The sequence below is a fragment of the Felis catus genome, chromosome E1 (genome assembly GCF_018350175.1).
Source record: "Felis catus isolate Fca126 chromosome E1, F.catus_Fca126_mat1.0, whole genome shotgun sequence".
NCBI lineage: Eukaryota > Metazoa > Chordata > Mammalia > Carnivora > Felidae > Felis > Felis catus.
In genome coordinates, this window is record NC_058381.1 from 34457614 (window position 1) to 34476616 (window position 19003).

The 19003-nt window shown below is 41.2% G+C and overlaps 1 protein-coding gene and 1 long non-coding RNA gene across 3 annotated transcripts in view; one reads left to right on the forward strand and one right to left on the reverse strand.

Annotated features, from left to right (window-relative positions):
- The window catches only part of UTP18 (UTP18 small subunit processome component), a 42907-nt gene that overhangs the window by 11515 nt on the left and 12389 nt on the right, over positions 1–19003 (reverse strand). For both annotated transcript variants that reach the window (XM_023244494.2, XM_023244493.2), the window contains exons 6-10: positions 17096–17221; positions 16822–16996; positions 11507–11607; positions 11184–11274; positions 6096–6219 (exon numbers count right to left, since the gene is read on the reverse strand). In XM_023244494.2, coding sequence (XP_023100262.1) covers positions 6096–6219; positions 11184–11274; positions 11507–11607; positions 16822–16996; positions 17096–17221 — 617 coding nt within the window. The remainder of the gene's footprint in view (positions 1–6095; positions 6220–11183; positions 11275–11506; positions 11608–16821; positions 16997–17095; positions 17222–19003) is intronic.
- Positions 2577–17258, forward strand: LOC123382083. Its single transcript, XR_006589860.1, has 2 exons — positions 2577–2746; positions 17039–17258. It is a non-coding gene; the product is annotated as an uncharacterized LOC123382083 (long non-coding RNA).

The following is a 19003-nucleotide window of genomic DNA, read 5'->3' on the forward strand; positions in this document are numbered from 1 at the left end:
GCCCCACCCAGGTTATGTCAATGACTTCAAGGCTCCCTGTACCTCTGCTGCCCCCTAACGGCTGTCATGGGAATTATCTACTTCAAACCCTAAAATTCAGATGTGACCACAATTCTCCTCTATGGAAAAACCCTTGGTGGTTGCTCTTTCCACTCAATATAATGTCCACACTCTTCGACACAGGGTAAAAGTTGTCCCCTTCCTGCTTTCCTTTGTGGCCTAATTCCTCAGGAGTCATCCATCTGCACTCCACTCAGAATCCAAACCGGAACTTTCTCACCTCCACACCCTTCCTTTCTACTTCCTGTCGTGCCTTTCTCTGAACCCTATCTGGCCCTCAAGTGCTTAGCTGGAGTGCCAATACCTACAATGACACCTCTCCTGATGGCCCTTACAACAGCCCTCACCATTCCTTACAGTCTTTTATTTTTTGAGAGACAGAGAGAGAGAGAAAGCACAAGTGAATAAGGGGCAGAGAGAGAGAGAGAGAGAAGCAGGGCTTGGGCTCACCCAATGTGGGACTCAAACTCATGAACCATGAGATCATGACCTGAGCCAAAGTCAGATGCTTAACAACTAAGCCTACCAAGCACCAGTATTCCTTACACTCTTAAGAAATACCATCTCAACTGCAGACCTCATGACGACTCATGATGTACATGGATACATGTGTCCCCACCATGGGACCACTAACTACCTCACAATCCCTAGCTAAATGGTAAATGTTTTTATAAATGAGAAAACCAAGGCAGAAACACATCATCGAATAAAACAGGTTTTCCTCACATTGTAAAACATCTATGGCTTGAAGATTCTGTAGATGAAGTAAAATGAAACCCACTTCATATGTTCAATGGGAATGTTAAAATAAAAGAACTATCAACTCCAGGCCCTAAAACCTAATGAATTTCATATTTTTCTGGAGTCCTGAATTACCCAGTATTTTTTAAATATAAAATCCAAATATCTGGGGACTGGCAGCGTGGAAAGAACAGTGAACTGGGAACCAGACGAGCTGCGTTCCAGATCCAGCTCTACCAATAATCAGTTTAATGAGTAACAACCAATAAACAAAACTAAAATTACCCAACTCTTAGGCCTCAGTTTCCTTACCGATCAAATGACTAGATTGGACTCGCACTGTCTACACCTTTCTGTGACGGTGGGAATGCTCTGTATCTGCACTGTCCTAGATGGAAGCCACTAGATGCACACAGCTCCTGAACACTTAAAATGTGGCTAGCGTCACAAAGGAACAAATTTTTATTTTAATTAATTTAAATTGAACTAGCCACATGTGGCTAGTGGCTACCATGATGGACATGCAGGATCAGACTACCATACAAAGATGAAAGAAAAACTTCTGTTTATTTAGCTTTAAGTTAGCTAGCTCCCACATTCTTCAAACCCAGAGAGGTTACTGAAATCACAAAAATCCTGAAGCAAGTCTTACGCTAAGGGTTTAAAATCCAGATTTAAGTAGGAGAAATAGCAAGCCAAGGTCATTTAGAGACTTAAAGAGATAAGAGATAAAGCTATGTAAAAGCTGAAGCACCGAATGGTCGAAGCCGACTTTCCAAAGGGATTATATGTTGGCACAAAAGGATTCATACACAAGACAAACTGGACTATAAATGTTCTTCTTGTGAGATTTCTTAATTAGCAGAACTCCTAGTAACTGTACCTTCATATATTTAAAAACATGGACACAGAGAGGTACACCTTTAAAAAAAGGCAGCAGCATGGTTAAGAGCTCAGGCTTTGTAGCCAGATGTGGGTTGTAATGTTGGCTCTACCACTTACTATTTGTGTGACCTTAACCAAGTAATTTAACTCAGTACCTCGCCCTTCTCCACCTGTAAAGTGGCGACAGTAGGACCTATACTGTGAAGTAGAAAATGAGAAATAGTTTACGTATGAAAAAATATATGTACACACACATATACGTGTATAGTTAACATACACGCACATACATACGTGTATAATTACATATGGAAAACAACAATTCTTGGCACATGGTAAATGCTGAGAAAACATTTGCAAGTAAGGGGCCCCTGGGTGGCTCAGTTGGTTTAGCATCTGACTCTTGATTTCATGAGGTCATGACCTCATGGTCTAGGAGTTTGAGCCCATGTTGGGCTGTGTGCTGACAGCACGGAGCCTGCTGGGGATTCTCTCTCTCTCCCTCTCCTGCTCGTGCTCGATCTTTTTATTCTAATTATTATTCAAAGTTTGAAATTACATAAATGGGAACCATAATAAAAAGACAATTTTGTATATTTATAAGAAGTCGATGAAGAGCAGAATCAACAAATCTCTAATCACCTGATAGGACTTTGATCTGAAAATACAAAAGTACATATTTGTATAGCGTTCACCTAAAATTCTCAAAATGCAAAGACCCAAAGTGGTTTGTAGCTTGCACCCCAAGTAAAGGCAGGAGCCTAAGCTAGCGATCTGTGCCACAGCTGCAACAGGAGACATTGGCAATTTCCTCATGGTAAGCACAGAAAATAAAATAAAACAAAGGAGATTCTCCAAGTCACATTATGAGGTCATTTGAATTTGGTGAGGTCATAAGGGCCTCTGCACACAAAGGGCTGTCACACCTCTTTCCCATTCTTCAATATACAGTGCTTTGTACACAGTGGACGTTCATATGTCTATTTCTTTTTTTTACTGATGGACTTCCAGACCAGCTAGGAAGTCACAGAACACTACTGCATTTACAGAAGATGCAGCAAAGGTACGATTTAACCACAGATTCCACCCAGTGGAGTGAGAGAGGCACTGCACCTGAAAAAGTAAGACCACAGGCCTCCAGACCCCACTCTGTCCATGTTTTCAGTGGTCTCTGACAGAACGCTTCAGAGCATCAGTCCCTGTCTATAGAATGAAGGACAGTCCAGAGATCTCCCAAGTACGTTCTAACAATGATGTTGTGTGAATTAACATCAAATTTTCTAAAAGTATATAGCATTCCTTACAGGAACAGATGCCATAAAAAACAGTAATATAAGTGAAAAGAGATCTCTATTTACAGCATCATACTCAGCTTTCCTACTGCTCTGTCAGAGCAAAACTGCAAAGCAAAGAAAGCATCTACTTTCTGTCAGGACACTGAATGAGAAGAATTAACAGATACAAACAGATGAGTTTTTAGATCAAAGGAGTTAATTCCTAACAGCAGGAGCCAAGACAGAGGAGTTTCACACCAGTACTAGCAGGAGGAGGGAGAGGGCGGGAGAGGGCGGGAGAGGGCGGGAGAGGAGAAGAGAGGCAGAGAGACGGGAAGAAAGGGGAGGAGAAAAGGACAGAAAGGGAGCCAACACCTCACCAGTGGGGCTCTGCCTCTCCTGCCTCTGGCTTCTCCACCACCAGTAACTCTTCCCCAACCTCCCTAATAACTCCAGAAATTCCTCTAAGATTAAGGCCCTGCTTTACAAGTATAACAATAACAACCTAATTATGTTCTTGGACCAGGCACATCAGAGTTCCATTACACTGAGGGCAACTCAAATCAGTTTAAACTAGTATTAGATTTTTCCTGTTTGGGTCCTTCAAAGGGCCCAATGAATAAAATAATAAAAGTGATTCAAAAAAAGAGAGGCAAACTCTGGAGAACTGTATGGAGGTTCTTCAGAAAGTTAAAAAACAGAACTACCCTACGACCCAGCAATTGCACTACTAGGCATTTATCCACGGGATACAGGTGTGCTTTTTCGAAGGGGCACACGCACCACAATGTTTACAGCAGCATTATCAACAGTAGCCAAACTATGGACACAGCCCAAATGTCCATCAACTGATAAATGGATTAACAAGATGTGGTGTGGGGCACCTGGGTGGCTCAGCTGGCTAAGCATCCGACTTCGGCTTAAGGTCACAGGTCAGGTCATGATCTCACAGTTTGCAAGTTCAAGCCCTGCATCAGGCTCTCTGCTGTCAGTGCAGAGCCAGAGAGCCTGCTTCGGATCCTCTATCCCTGTCTCTCTGCCCCTCCCCTGCGTGCTCACTCTCTCACTTGCTCTCTCTCTATATATAAAATAAAACATCAAAAAAAAAAAATAGGTGTAGTGTATATACACGTATGTGTGTATATTCATATATATAATCAAGTATTACTCAGCCATTAAAAGGAATGAAATGTTGCCATTTGCAATGACGTGAATGGAGCTAGAGTGTGTAACGCTAAGTGAAATAAGTCAATCAGGGAAAGACAAATACCGTATGATTTCACTCACGTGGAATTTAAGAAACAAAATAGATACGGGAGGGGGGAAGAGAGAGGGAAACAAACCATGAAGGAACTTTTTTTTTTTTTTTGGAGAGAGAGACAGCAAATGGGGGGGGGGGGGGGGGGGAACCAGGGAGAGGGGGAGAGAGAGGATTCCAAGCAGGCTCCAGACTGCCAGCACAGAACCCGACACAGGCTCAAAATCATGAACTGTGAGATCATGACTTGAAACGAAATAAAGAGTCAGACGCTTAACTAAGCCACCCAGGTGCCCTAAACCATCAGACTCTTAAAGACTCAGAACAAACTGAGGGCTGATGGAGGGAGGTGGGTGGGGGATGGGCTAGACAGGTGATTGGCACTGAGGAGGGCACTTGTGATGAGCACTGGGCACTGTATGTAAGTGATCAATCACCGAATTCTACTCCTGAAACCAATGTTACACTGTACGCTAACTGACTAGAATTTAGATAAAATTTTGAAAAGAAAAAAAAAAAAAAGGCAAGGATCAGAAAAACACTAACTTCACAAATTTAAGTGAAGATCATTTCTGGGCAGTTCTGCTTAAAATTACTCAAAATTAGTATTTTGACAATGCCAGTCTTTGCTTTAAAGGAGCTTCATTCCCAGAAGTTGTGCTTGCCATGACTGCTGCCACAGTGCACGCACTCTCCACAAATGCTGGGCTCACACCGAGACAGCCCTCCCTACAGGTGTCACAGGGGTGGTGACTAGGGAGAACACAGGACAGGGAGGGGCCTTCGTCTAGGCCTTTATTTCGGCTGGGTCTCCAAGCTCCACAGCCTGGTCCCACTTTCCCTTCCTCCAGGCCCCAAAGGTGACCAATTTTCAAATGGTGGTGGGCATGTTCCCCAATTTTAACCCTGAAGGGAATGAAGTGAAAAAAGAATGGGGAATATGCCGTGCTTCCAGATGGTAAGACCCGCTTCATCTCTCACTCAGGGAGGATTTGACTGAAGTGGTGTCCAGTCTAAGAAAGTCATAAAAATCCACTGTTGGAAGCTCTAAAGTTACAGGTGCTAATGAGTGGTTTGGTAGGTAAGATGATTTAGAAACACAGGTAAGATGTATCCACTGCCTCCTCCCACCATGCAGCTTTAGAATCAAGTAGGAGAATAGCGTCATCTTTTCCCGAGTGTAATAACCATTTTTTTCCCAATGATAATACAATAGCATGCTCTAGGTAGTATTTTCAAGGTGTCTACGATATTAACAAACAGTATTTCTAAGGAACATATATTTGCTTTATACCACTAGCCAGACAAAGAAAACTATGCCTTAAGGGGCGCCTGGGTGGCTCAGTATCTTGAGCGTCTGACTTCAGCTCAGGTCATGTTCTCAGTTTGTGAGTTCAAGCCCCGCATCAGGCTCTGTGCTGACAGCTCGGAGCCTGGAGCCTGCTTCGCATTCTTGTCTCCCTCTCTCTCTGCCCCTCCCCTGCTCACACGCTGTCTCTCTCTCAAAAATAAAGATTAAACAAAAAATTTAAAAAAAAAAACTATGCCTTAAGTATCTTCAAATTTAACTTGTTCTGTATCCTTGTCAATGGCAAGAAAACTAAAACAGCAAGAAAACTTGATGTGATCAAATGAATATTTCAAATATAAGAAAAACTACAATGATATAAAGAAGTGCTATATTTCTTTGGTAAAGAGCCAGTAAACCACCATTACTAAACACTGCATTAAGAATGCAAAAAAAAACTGGGTCTACTGATTTTCTATTACTGAACAGTTTATAAACAAAACCACTTAAGCATCATGCAGTATATTCAATTCTTTAATATTTTCTCATTAGTACAATAGGATTGAGGTTATAAGAACCTCTCTTTACCTACCCACAAGCCACATACTGTCCATTCCTAGATGTGGCAATGCTTAATCCATATAAACTGCCTTCATCAACGAATCTGTTAAGGCACTTTCTAGAGTTCACATCCCAAACATAAACTTCCCCATCGCCTGAAAGAAAGAACCAAAAGGGTTTGGTTAATGTTGCTTTAAACTTGAAAGCCAAGTGAACTGACCATTCATTCTTAGCCACACTTTATTTTTTTTTATTTTTTTTTTTTTAATGTTTTTACTTATTTTTGAAGGAGAGACAGAGCATGAGCAGGGGAGGAGCAGAGAGAGAGGGAGACGTAGAATTTGAAGCAGGCTCCAGGCTCTAAGCTGTCAGCACAGAGCCCAATGCGGGGCTCGAACTCATGAACTGTGAGATCATGACCTGAGCTGAAGTCAGACACTTAACTGACTGAGCCACCCAGGCGCCCCCTCTTAGCCCCACTTTAACAGTACAAGGGACTACAAACAAAAACTCCCTATAAATGTCCTAGGTCTAGAAAACTGGCCTAAAAGGATTCCTTGTATACATTTCTACATGTAGAAAATGCATCCTCAAATAGCCATTAATAAACAGTATCTTTAAGTTTAGAGTGAAAACCACAAACTCTTGGCTTGAGTTGAGCTTTCAGACAGAACTTCTACATTTCACTCAGATGAGTTATTAGAGCAAAAAACTTAAAATAACAAAAAACAAGATACTTATCATAAGTTCCAATATCCATCAATAGGCAGAGCACCTATTTGTAGGGTAAGTTGATTAATATATCAAACTGATGATGATGGCAATGACAGAGCAGAAAATAAACTGACTCAGACCACAAGAAATTTATAATTTATGATACATACAGCGTATCTATTACCAAGTCACTTAAATGATAAGAAACGCTAACTGTGAGCAACAAGCACAAATAGTTTAGAGAAAGAAGAATGTGGGTAAGATCAAGGAGGATGTTCAACCTGAAAAGAACACCAATATTTTCATGATAGAAATGACCATCGGGGCACCTGGCTGGCTCAGTCAGAAGATCATGCAACTCTTGATCTCAGGGATCATGGTTCTGAGCCCCGCACTGGGTAAAGGAATTACTAAAAAAAATAAATAAACTTTAAAAAATAAAAAGAAAGGACTATTGCCAAAATCAGTCCTTATTCTTTTTTCTCTCTCCTATAAGCACGATACTGATGATCACTGTCTTCTTCATACCCATTTACAGATTTTTTTTTTAATCTTTATTTATTTTTGAGAGGGAGGGAGAGGAGCATGGGGAGAGGGGGACAGAGGATCCAAAGCGGACTCCGCACTGACAGCAGAGAGCCCAATGTGGGGCTTGAACCCACAAACCGCAAGATCATGACCCAAGTCGGAAGTCAGATGCTCAACTGACTAAGCCACCCAGGCTCCCCATTTACAGATTTGTATAATGATCCTACACTCATCTCAAAAGTGTCTCCTCACTCACCCATTTCATCTCTGTCTTTCCTGCGGATATTGTGCTAAAGTTCACTTTTCTATACTCTTCTCCTCCCAATGAGAATTCAATTAATCTCACTGTTTCAAATATTTCCTTGACAAAGATTTTCCAGGCTGGCATAAAGGTTTAGATTAAGCAGTAATCAAATATATTTGGAAAAACTGAACAAGGTCAAACATGAAATTCTTTGTGTTTGCCTGTACAGTAATGTTACGATAAAGGAAAGCATTTACAGGTTAGCCCAGCTAGCAACACACTAAAATGGGAAGAGAAGGGACTGATGGCAGGAAGGTCATCTAGATGTTACCAAAGCTGGACTTTTGATTACTCGTCCCCCTGCTTTTACAGGACCTTTGTTATAGAAAATAAGACCTCCACAATCATGACCAATTCTGTAAGTACTTCACATCTGCACCTAATTCACAAACCAAATTTCAGTATCTCTGACCCTCCACCTCTTCTCCCCGACTCTGGCCCCCCAGGATCCAAGGGCCATTACATTAGGAACATCACTCTGAACCAGTATTTATTCCTTACCTCTCATGAAATCTATTACGACAATAGTTGATTAAAAAAATACAAATGTGAGTAACTCAACTTTGTGAAAGTTTGATTCCAGGACAAAAACAGAACATGGCAGAAAACATGAATATACACCTTGCCAAAGAAGACATCCAGATGGCTAACAGACACATGAAAACATGCTCAACATCACTCATCATGATGGAAATACAAATGAAAACCACAAAATATAAGGGGCGCCTGGGTGGCACAGTCAGTTGAGCGTCCGACTTCAGCTCAGGTCACGATCTCGCGGTCCGGGAGTTCGAGCCCCGCGTCGGGCTCTGGGCCGATGGCTCAGAGCCTGGAGCCTGTTTCAGATTCTGTGTCTCCCTCTCTCTCTGCCCCTCCCCCATTCATGCTCTGTCTCTCTCTGTCCCCAAAATAAAATAAACGTTGAAAAAAAAAAATTAAAAAAAAAAAAAAAAGAAAACCACAAAATATCACCTCACGCCTGTCAGAATGGCTAAAATTAACAATGCAGGAAACAACAGATGTTGGCAAGGATGCAGAGAAAGGGGAACCCTCTTACACTGTTGGTGGGAATGCAAACTGCTGTGGCCACTCTGGAAAACAGTATGGAGGTTCCTCAAGAAACTAAAAATAGAATTACCCTACAATCCAGCAATTGTCCTATTAGGTATTTACCCAAAGGATACAAAAATACAGATTCGAAGGGGTGCATGCACCCCCTAATGTTTATAGGAGCATTATCAATAGCCAAACTATGGAGAGAGCCCAAATGTCCACTGACTGATGAATAAAGATATGGGGGGGTGTGTGTGTGTGTGTGTGTGCACATATACATACATACACTACATACTGGACACATATACACATACATATACACACACATACACACATATACACATATACACACATACACACATAATACACACACATACTAGACTATCACTCAGCCATCAAAAAGAATGAAATCTTGCCATTTACAATGACGTGAATGGAGTTAGGGTATTATGCTAAGTGAAATAAGTCAATAGGAGAAAAACAAATACCATCTGATTTCACTCATGTGGAATTTAAGAAACAAAACAGATAAACATATGGGAAGGGGGAGGAAGAAGAGAGGGAAACAAACCACAAGAGACTCTTAATGACAGAGAACTATGGGTTGATAGAGGGAGGTGGCTGGGGGATGGGCTAGATGGGTGCTGGGTACTAAGGAGAGCACTTGTGATGAGGAGCAGGTGTTGTATGTAGGTGATGAATCACTGAATTCTATTCCTGAAACTAATACTGCACTGCATGTTATCAGACAATAAATTAAAAAAAAGGAAAAAAGAAACACAACAAAAATTAAACAAAAGTTAATGCCAATGTTAATCCTTTTTTTAAAAAAAAGCTTTTAAAACTTTTTAATCCAGTTGTAAGTCAAGTAGATGTACTTTACAGCATGGTGACTATAGTTAATAACACAGAACTACCTACCTGAAAGCTGCTGAGAGTAGATCTTAAAAGTTCTCATCACAAGAAAAAAATTAACTATGTGTGGTGACAGATAACCAGACAATGTGGTAATCATTTTGCAACATATACAAGTATCAAATCATTATGCTGCACACCTGACTAATTTAATGTTATATGTTACACCTCAAAAAAACAACAACAAAAAAACTAATGCTATATTATCAAGTGCTCTTAGCTGAGGTATAGCAAAAATTCTGCAAAAAGGCCCCACAGAGATTGCAGAGTAAGTACTGACACAACCACCCTGATGCCTCCCCCTACCCAGCAGCACGAGCTACACTGAGATTAGGACGGCCCCAAGATCCTGTGGGAAAGGGAGCAAGAGTCCAAAAAGGCACAGGATGATCAGAAAGGCAGAAGAGCAGGAAAGTGCAAGATTAGAGTCTGTCAAGGATGACTGACAGCTGGCCAACTGCACCATAGAAATGTCAGAGGGTGAGCTCTGAATTGTTTTCAATCAATTATGAAGAACATTCAAGATATTATCCAAGTGAAAAGGTACTGTTAAAAGAAAAAGGGTAATGATTGTAAGTAACTTTCAAAAAGAAAGGAAGTCTGAGAATGAATCATTTTAAAAAATTTTTTTTTTCAACGTTTTATTTTTGGGACAGAGAGAGACAGAGCATGAACGGGGGAGGGGCAGAGACAGAGGGAGACACAGAATCGGAAACAGGCTCCAGGCTCCGAGCCATCAGCCCAGAGCCTGACGCGGGACTCGAACTCACGGACCGCGAGATCGTGACCTGGCTGAAGTCGGACGCTTAACCGACTGCGCCACCCAGGCACCCCGAGAATGAATCATTTTTTAAATAAGCGTTTTCTTCCCATCTTCTCCCCTAACATGTTAACATGGTTAAATATGGTTAGCCCCTCACTATTTTAAGTTTGTTTATTTATTTTGAGAGAGAGAGAGAGAGAGAGAGAGAGAGAGAGAGAGAGAGAGAGCGCGCAAGCGTGTGAGTGCAAGCGGGGAACAAGCAAAGAGGGGGAGAGACAGAACCCCAAGCAGGCTCTGCAGTGTCAGCATGAACCATGAAATCGTGACCTGAGCCGAAATCAAGAGTCGGATGCTTAACCTACTGAGCCACCCAGGAGTCCCGGCCCCTCACCGTTAACATGCTAGCATGTTAAATGTGTAGCCCTTCACTATCACTAGTCGGTAAATAAGAAGGCAAATGGGGGGCGCCTGGGTGGTTCAGTCATTTAAGCGGCCAACTTCAGCTCAGGTCATGATTTGTGAGTTGGAGCCCTGCATCAGGCTCTGTGCTGTGCTGACCGCTCAGAGCCTGGAGCCTGCTTCAGATTCTGTGTCTCCCTCTCTGTCTGCTTCTCCCCTGTTCACACGCTGTCTCTCTCACTCTCAAAAATAAAAATAAACGTTAAAAAAAAAAAAATTTTTTTTTTAAAAAAGGCAAATGGTAATGACAATCCTAAAAATAAAAAATTACTTTCTTACTAACAAAAAAATGTCTAAAATCAAGCACTGTTTTTGGTTAAATCTGAAATGAAACATATCCAAAGCTTCAAAAAAGCTTTAGATGATCATGTCAATTAACCCACCTGAAGAGGCATACATTCTCTTACTATCTGAAGAGAATGTGGATGCTGCAACCCTTCCATTAATTTTCATGCTGCCAATCAGTTCTTTAGTCTGAAAAAACAACAAACATTACTTATCAAATTGTTAGGCGGTACACAGAAGAATCACACTGGGAATAAAAACAATGTAGGTCTGTTTTGTTATACCTATTTGACTTTGTTTTTCCCTATAGTCAAAAGTTCTCCCCAAATCCTACTGTTGCCCTCTGCTTGAGATGATTCAAGACCATCCCTCCACTAATGTCTTATCCTAAAAGAACAAGCAACCACCAATAAGCATTCACCTTCATTGACAGCAAATGAAGATATCCAGCAACACCATTTATCAGCAAGAAGGACCCATCTGGAGAGACTTCAAAGCTCCTCACTATCTTCTCTTTCAAGCCTAAGAGAGGAGATGAATCAATAAGGATTAATATGGTTTTCAGTAACATTATCTTTCACTAGCAAATGAGAGTTCCTTACCTTCTAAAATAAAGAGTGCCTCAAACTAAAAAAAAAAAAAAAAGCTAGGCTCAGGCTCTGAAGAAGTCTGACCCCATGCATCACTGAGTATGACCCAAGTATAAGGTCATTACAAAATGCTCACTTTTCTTCTCTGTCTTGGTTAACATTCACCATTTGAATGACAGGCTAGAGATTCAGCTCTCCAAACAGTAAACATAACAACTAATTTTCCAAATGTACACAGTGACATCTGTAATTAACTAAAAAGATAAATTATACTTCTTTCTCACAAAGTTCATTACCAGAAGAGAAATACACAGACATCAGAGACTGCTAAAACATAGTAACATATAGAAACTAGTTGTTGGCCACCTACTAAACATCCCATGATGAATGAGTCCAGTCCTTAACTTTGTGATTCCAAAAAGGAAAAAAAGGAAAAGAGAAAACCACGAAGTGTCGTTGTATTCAAGGGTCGATCAGCTTCTCAAAATGTGACTCATGTAACCAAACCACATGAGCTAAGTATATAAACCAGAGAGTCAATTTATTTATTTACAAAGGGACATGTTCCTTTTCCATGCCTAAAAGATTCAGATTAACCATTCAAGAGACTCTTTCCGACAAGACTGCTTAGTGAACAAACTTAATAAAAAAGTGCCTAACAGAAAGGATACCTAAAGAATACGTACAACTGGGGGAAGGGAAGCAAGTGGCCAGGGGGATAGAGCGGAGTAGACTTTTCACGTCTGCTCTTTCCTATGTATTGGATTTTTGTACATCTGAATGTATCGTTTAGTCAAAAAAATAGTATTTTTTAATCGTTTTAATATTTATTTATTTTTGAGAGAGAAAGAGAGGAGACACAGAATTGGAAGCAGGCTCCAGGCTCCGAGCTATCAGCACAGAGCCTGATGTGGGGCTTGAACTCACGAACTGTGAGATTATGACCTGAGCCACAGTCGGGTGCTTAACCAACTGAGCCACCCAAGCACCACCCCCCGCAAAAAAAAAATTATTTAAAAAAATGTTTGGGGCACCTAGGTGGCTCAGTCAGTTACGCATCCAACTCGATTTAGGCTCAGGTCATGACCCCATGGTTGTGGGATTGACCCTCACATCAGGCTCTACACTGAGCATGGAGCCTGCTTGAGATTCTCTCTCCTTCTCCCTCTGCCCCTCTCCCCGGCTCACGCTTTTTCTCTCTCTCTCTAAAATAAACAAAATGAGGGGCGCCTGGGTGGCTCTGTTGGTTGAACATCCGACTTCAGCTCAGGTCATGATCTCACGGTCCGTGAGTTCGAGCCCGGCGTCAGGCTCTGTGCTGACAGCTCAGAGCCTGGAGCCTGCTTCGGATTCTGTGTCTCCCTCTCTCTCTGCACCTCCCCAGCTCATACTTTGTCTCTCTCAAAAATAAATAAAATAAAATGAAAAACATGTTTTAAAGTTGCTAAATTAAAACATTAATCAAAATAAATAAATTTAGAAAAACCTAGTGAAGACCCTTGTTCCCCTACCAGAAAATGCTGGTTTAGCAAGCTCCCACAGACCACTTCTACCCTTTTAACAGTCTTTATCCAGATGGTTTACAATCCTACAAACTGGGCCTCCTACTTTAATCCTGCCTCCACAGACTATACCCTATATTCCTTGATGGAAATCAATCCAGACACATATTTCCAATTACTGGAGTTACTCCTGCTAGGGATGACCAGTCTTCTTAACTATGAACCTATTCCTACCTAGGGTCATTTCATCCCCAAATCTGGGCAAACTTTAGGTTCTGACTACCGTAGACAGAAACAGCTCTAAACAGAAGGAAAATACCATTACATGATGAAACAGGGAGGGAGGCTGATTCTAGCACAGTGTGAGGCTGCAGGTGGAACCCTTTCCCCCCCAGACCCAATCCTACTGACACAAAACTGGGCGGAAGAAATGCAAGAGAAAACTAAAAAGCCTACAGCTGAGGGCCACCAGACCGTGGAAGGATATGGACTGCACATGTATCATTAGAGCAACAGGGAACAAAGTTCCCTCATACTGTGCAGAGAAACCCAGTGTGGCAAAGTGCCAGCGGGCTCATTACATAGGTGGCTAGAAGATCTTATGCATTTAGCCTGAGCAAGCTTGCTGTTTTGAGGGAATTCAGGAGAGGGGAGTGTCTTCCAGAAGGAAATACTGGACTTAGAACAAATAAGGATAGGTAGCTGCTTTAGCAATTAATTGGGAAAATAAGAAACACAACTATATTTTCACCCAAAACTTGCAGTATACTAGCTATATGTATACAGTACTTTAATTTTAACCTCAAAAAAAGTGATAATAAATGTTAGTATCAATACTGCAATTGCTTCTTACAAATGGTGAACCTTCCAAAATAGAAACCAGATAAAATTTATAACATGGCCTTGAGAAAGAAGATACGATGCTTTAAAGGTGTCAGATATAAATCTTTTTATAGACCTGTGAATGAGATTTTTAGGTCAACTAATAAGCAACTGATAAGAAAAGGAAAGGCCAATTTAATTATAATAGTGCCAAATTCCATAGGATGGAAAGTGGACTTCGCTGTGATCTGTCATCAGATAAATGATATGCTGCTCCAAACAATGGCGGCAGTTACCACTGAGCATTTACCATGTGGCAGGTGCTAATTTAGGAGCTTATAAAAAATTATGTCTTTTGAACAAACTGAAGGCTACCAGAGGGGAGGGGAGGGAGTGATATAGGTGATGGGGATTAAGACGTGCACCTGTGATGAACACAGGGTGATCTATCAAACTGCTGAATCACTGTACTGTACACCTGAAACTAATATAACACAGTATGTTAACTGGAATTAAAATAAGAACAAAAGAAAAAAACAAAATAAAATAAAAAAATTTTTTAAAAAGTATCTTTCAATATTTAGGACACTCTATTTTAAAAAAAGAAAAAACTGAAGCTCAGGTATCACCACACCATAGTGTGTATAATCAAAATGGCTGCCTGACCAACTAATTTAATTCCCAAATCGTCAAATTCCTTATGCGTTTACCTGGAACAAGATATCTCTCGTAAGAATTACCCTTATAAATGACTCAACAGAAACGGTTTCTGGAATCTGAACTAGTAATCTGGGGTTCTCAAAATTTGTGTGTGTCAGTCTCGTGAAGCGTATGATCCCCCTCTCAAAATAACAGTTGTTCAAAACTTTCATAACTGAAGGAAATGCTAAACTTCAGTTATAGGTTAGTGAAAATAAACACGTAATGTTTTTCCCATCTGATTTTACATACCCCTGAATTCTATCAGAATTTTGAGAGTCCGTGGACCCGACATTATGAACCCCATCGGTTAATGGAACTATCAATTCAAAATTCTTCAGAATGCACCAATTCTGCATTCTTCATTTTTCAAGCTTGCATTTAAGACAGTGAATGAGTTTGGTGTGCCTGGGTGGCCCAGTCGGTTAAGCGTCCAACTTTGGTTCAGGGCATGATTCACAGCTTGTGAGTCTAAGCCCCATGGTGGGCTCTGTGCTGATGGCTCGGAGCCTGGAGCCTGCTTCGGATTCTGTGTCTCCCTCCCTCTCTGCCCCTCCCCTGCTCACGCTCTGTCTCTCTCTCTCAAAAATAAACATTAAAAAGATAATAAAAAAAAAAAAACAATGAAAGAGTTCTGAGGTGTATAAGTTTGCACATTCTAATCAGTCAGTGATTTTTCTAATTCTAGTGTCCTTAGTTTCTTGAGTTATTTACAGTTTTATAGTAATAGACTGAAAACAGTGTTCAACAACCAACCCCACCAAAAAAAAAAAAAAAAAAGTTTAATTTATCATTATCACCATTAATGCGCCAAGTTATGCTTACTGAGGAAAGAGAAGAAGGGGAAATATTGAGACCAAAAGATAAATGCCACGTCTTAGAAGAAAGTTAGTGGTCAGATCCACACTCCTGTGCACCAGCAGATCCACAGTAACCATCACTAACTGCATGTGGGCCAACCCTGGGCTTGCTTTTCCCAAGAGGATGCAAGGCAAGGATGGACAAAAGCCCACTCCTTTTCATAAGTGGAATAATAAGTAAAAACACTAACACTACGTGTTGTTTTCTGCTACAACACGGGGGGACTATTTAAGGCTTTTCAACTCAAAGTGAGGTCCATGGACCAGCACCAGCACCATCAACTAAGAGCTTGTGAACGATGCAGAATCAGGCCCACCTCAGACCCACAGAACCACAATCTGCACTTTAACCAGATCCCCAGGTAATTCATATGCACATTAATGTCTGAGAACCACTGGTTTAAAGCATTCTTAAACTAAGAACCCACTGAAGGTGTCTGGAAACTTAGGAAACAGAAGACTGGGAACACTGAACACAAACACCGTAAATGTTTCTAAAGCTGGCCTTGTTCACTTGGAACCATTAGTAGAAAAAAGACTACACAGAGCCACCCCGGTCCTTTACAGCCCCAAACATACACGCAGTCTAACAAGGAGATGGTCATGGGGCCACAGCGCTGTTCACACCACCTCTCAAGACTTAAAATGCTAACGCAGCCAACCTCACTACGAGGGAAACCAAAGTTCACAGAGGGTTCGTGACTGCGTCACTGCATTTTGTGGTGATGTGGGTCAGGGCATGCAGGAGAAGAATGGGTAAGGCAGAGGAAGATAAATTTTCACCTAAAAGATTTTTTAAATAGTCTTTAAAATATATCACAACCTCCAAAAATAGTGCTTTATTTCTTTTAAGCGTAAACCAAAAATCTATTACAGACATTGGAAGAACAAGAAGAGTATCCAAATTTCCTGACTACCAGAGAGGAGAAAGTTTATCCGAGGACGTGGAACTCAGGTTTTCTAGCTCCCAGGCTCTTCCAGCTGCATAAATTGCTAATTTTAGAGCCAAGTATTTGCAACTGCTTTTCTGGTCTGGGGGACATAGGTTTCCAAATTATGATTTTCCTGTAAGTGCTCAATAAAAAGTTCCCTAATTTCATTCAAACGTATCATCTCAACACAACCTTTCCCAAATACCAAACTAATGGCACTCTTTTTAAGAATCCTATGGGAAAGAAGTGGTTGTAAATTCTGTTAAGTGAACTCAGTCGTGGGCTGGCAGGGAAGGTGTGTGACCGGCTGCCTGTTCAATAGAAACCTTACCTCTCACTTGATGCACAGGAATTAACTTTCCAGCCAGCATATCATAAACATAAAGAACCTTGCTGTGGATACTCGTGGCTAAAACCTCTTCTCCATTAGCACTAAAACAAGCCTTATAGATTGGAAACTTTTCCAAATAGATGCTCTGGATTTTAGGATTTGTTTTTCCATCAACCTATAAGGAAATGCAAAACATTCCTTTTGGTTATTTCCACAGACTGTATCCTGGGAGTCAATACGTCTCACTACAAGTTTTTCACGTAAAAATGCATACCTGAAACAGCGATATGGCATTATCTAGAGCAGCTACCATCACAACCTGCGCACGAGGATGGAATTGCACAGACGAAATCCTGGCTGTAGTAGGACGTTCTGCATTAGCATGTTGACAATTCTTTATCTGGGGAAAAATAAAGCTGGAATTTTATCAATTCAAATGGGGTGACATTACCTTCTTCAAAGCACGGAGGAAAAACACAGTAACATAGCTTATAACACAGAACAAAGTGCACTGGCACGGTAACCATAAGACCCCAGCTCTACCAACTAGCAAGTCATTCTACTATGCAGTGATCCATTTTTACCATCTTTGAAGTGAGGGGATAAAATCGTTACGGTCTTAGAGCACCAGGATACAGTCATTTCCTCATGATATACCCATAAAGGTTAGGAGACTTTGACTTCCAGGGGTATTTTACTTAAAACTCTAGCGTCTACTAGAGTAACGTCTAACGTTACTCTAGCGTCTTTGCCATCATGGCGCAAAATTAAGAGGCACTATGTAATCATCCCCATGGTTCTATGGTTGGCATGGACAGCTTATGTTCTCCTCTCAGCATACATGGTTGCTAGTTTAAACTATTTTTTTTTTTTATATAACATTTATCCACTTTTTGAGAGACACAGCGTGAGCAGGACAGGAGCAGAGAGGGAGACACAGAATCCGAAGCAGGCTCCAGGCTCTGAGCTGTCAGCACAGAGCCCGATGCAGGGTTGAACTCATGAACTGTGAGATCATGACCTGAGCTGAAGTCGGACATTTAAGCAACTGAGCCACCCAGGCACCCCAACAGGGTTACTAGTTTAAAGCAGCAATGATCCTGGGGCACCTGAGTGACTCAGTCGGTTAAGCGTCTGACTCTTGAATTCATCTCAGGTCATGATCTCATGATTCCTAAGTTCAAGCCCCACATCAAGCTCTGTGCTGTCAGCTTGGGATTCTCTCCCTCCCTCTCTCTGCCCCTCCCCTGCTCGCTCACTCTCAAAATAATTAAACATTTTTTTAAAAACTCAATTATACAAAAAAATAAAGCGATTACTATATGGATATTTTGTTTGTAACAAATGAAGTTAGATTTTTATGTAACTGCATTTTCAGTGGAGGTAAATTTACCATATGAAGAGCTGAATGAATTGTCTTCACAAGGTGGGGGGAAACACAATCTCTGTCTCCTAGTGATTTGCCATAATAGGGTTCCCTCCCCCAACTAAAGCATGCCACCATTTTATAATGGGGAAAAATACCTATGGCAGAGACGGATCTGGTCATTTAACAGACACTTAACTCAAGCACTGTGTTGGGCAGGCACGTCGTTACTGCAATGAACAAGTTAGATACAGTGATGAGTTGGAAAGTAATTAACATAGACCACTTCAGACAAGCTAGCCAGGAAGGATGTAAGTGTCATCTAACGAGGAAGGTACAAATCGATTGGCCACCAGCAGTATTTAAAGAACAGACACTCAGGAGGAAGAGTAAAGGTGTGAGGCAAAAAAGCATTTGGCATGTTCAAGAAACAGAAAGAAGGCCTAGGGAACTTGGGTAGGAAATAAGGGGAAAACTTCTAACATGAAGTTTCAGACGTAGGCAGATGCGAGATTATGAAGGGCAGTGTAGACTGTGATAAAGAACTCAGAAGTTTTCAAAAAGCAAGGAAAAGTGACAAGACTGAGGTTTCATTTTTTGAAGACCCCCCTGGCTCCTACTAAATGAAGAATAAAGTGAAGTGGGAAACCAGTCACGAAGCAAGAGAGGACAGGGCAGGAACCAAGCTAGTGCCCGTGGAAATGAAGAGAAACCCAAAAGGAGAAATCAAATACAACTTTCAAAAGATCCCTGGGGATATAATTTAATCTTCTTGACCATTTCTGCAAAATAAATAACAGCAACACGTTTAATCCC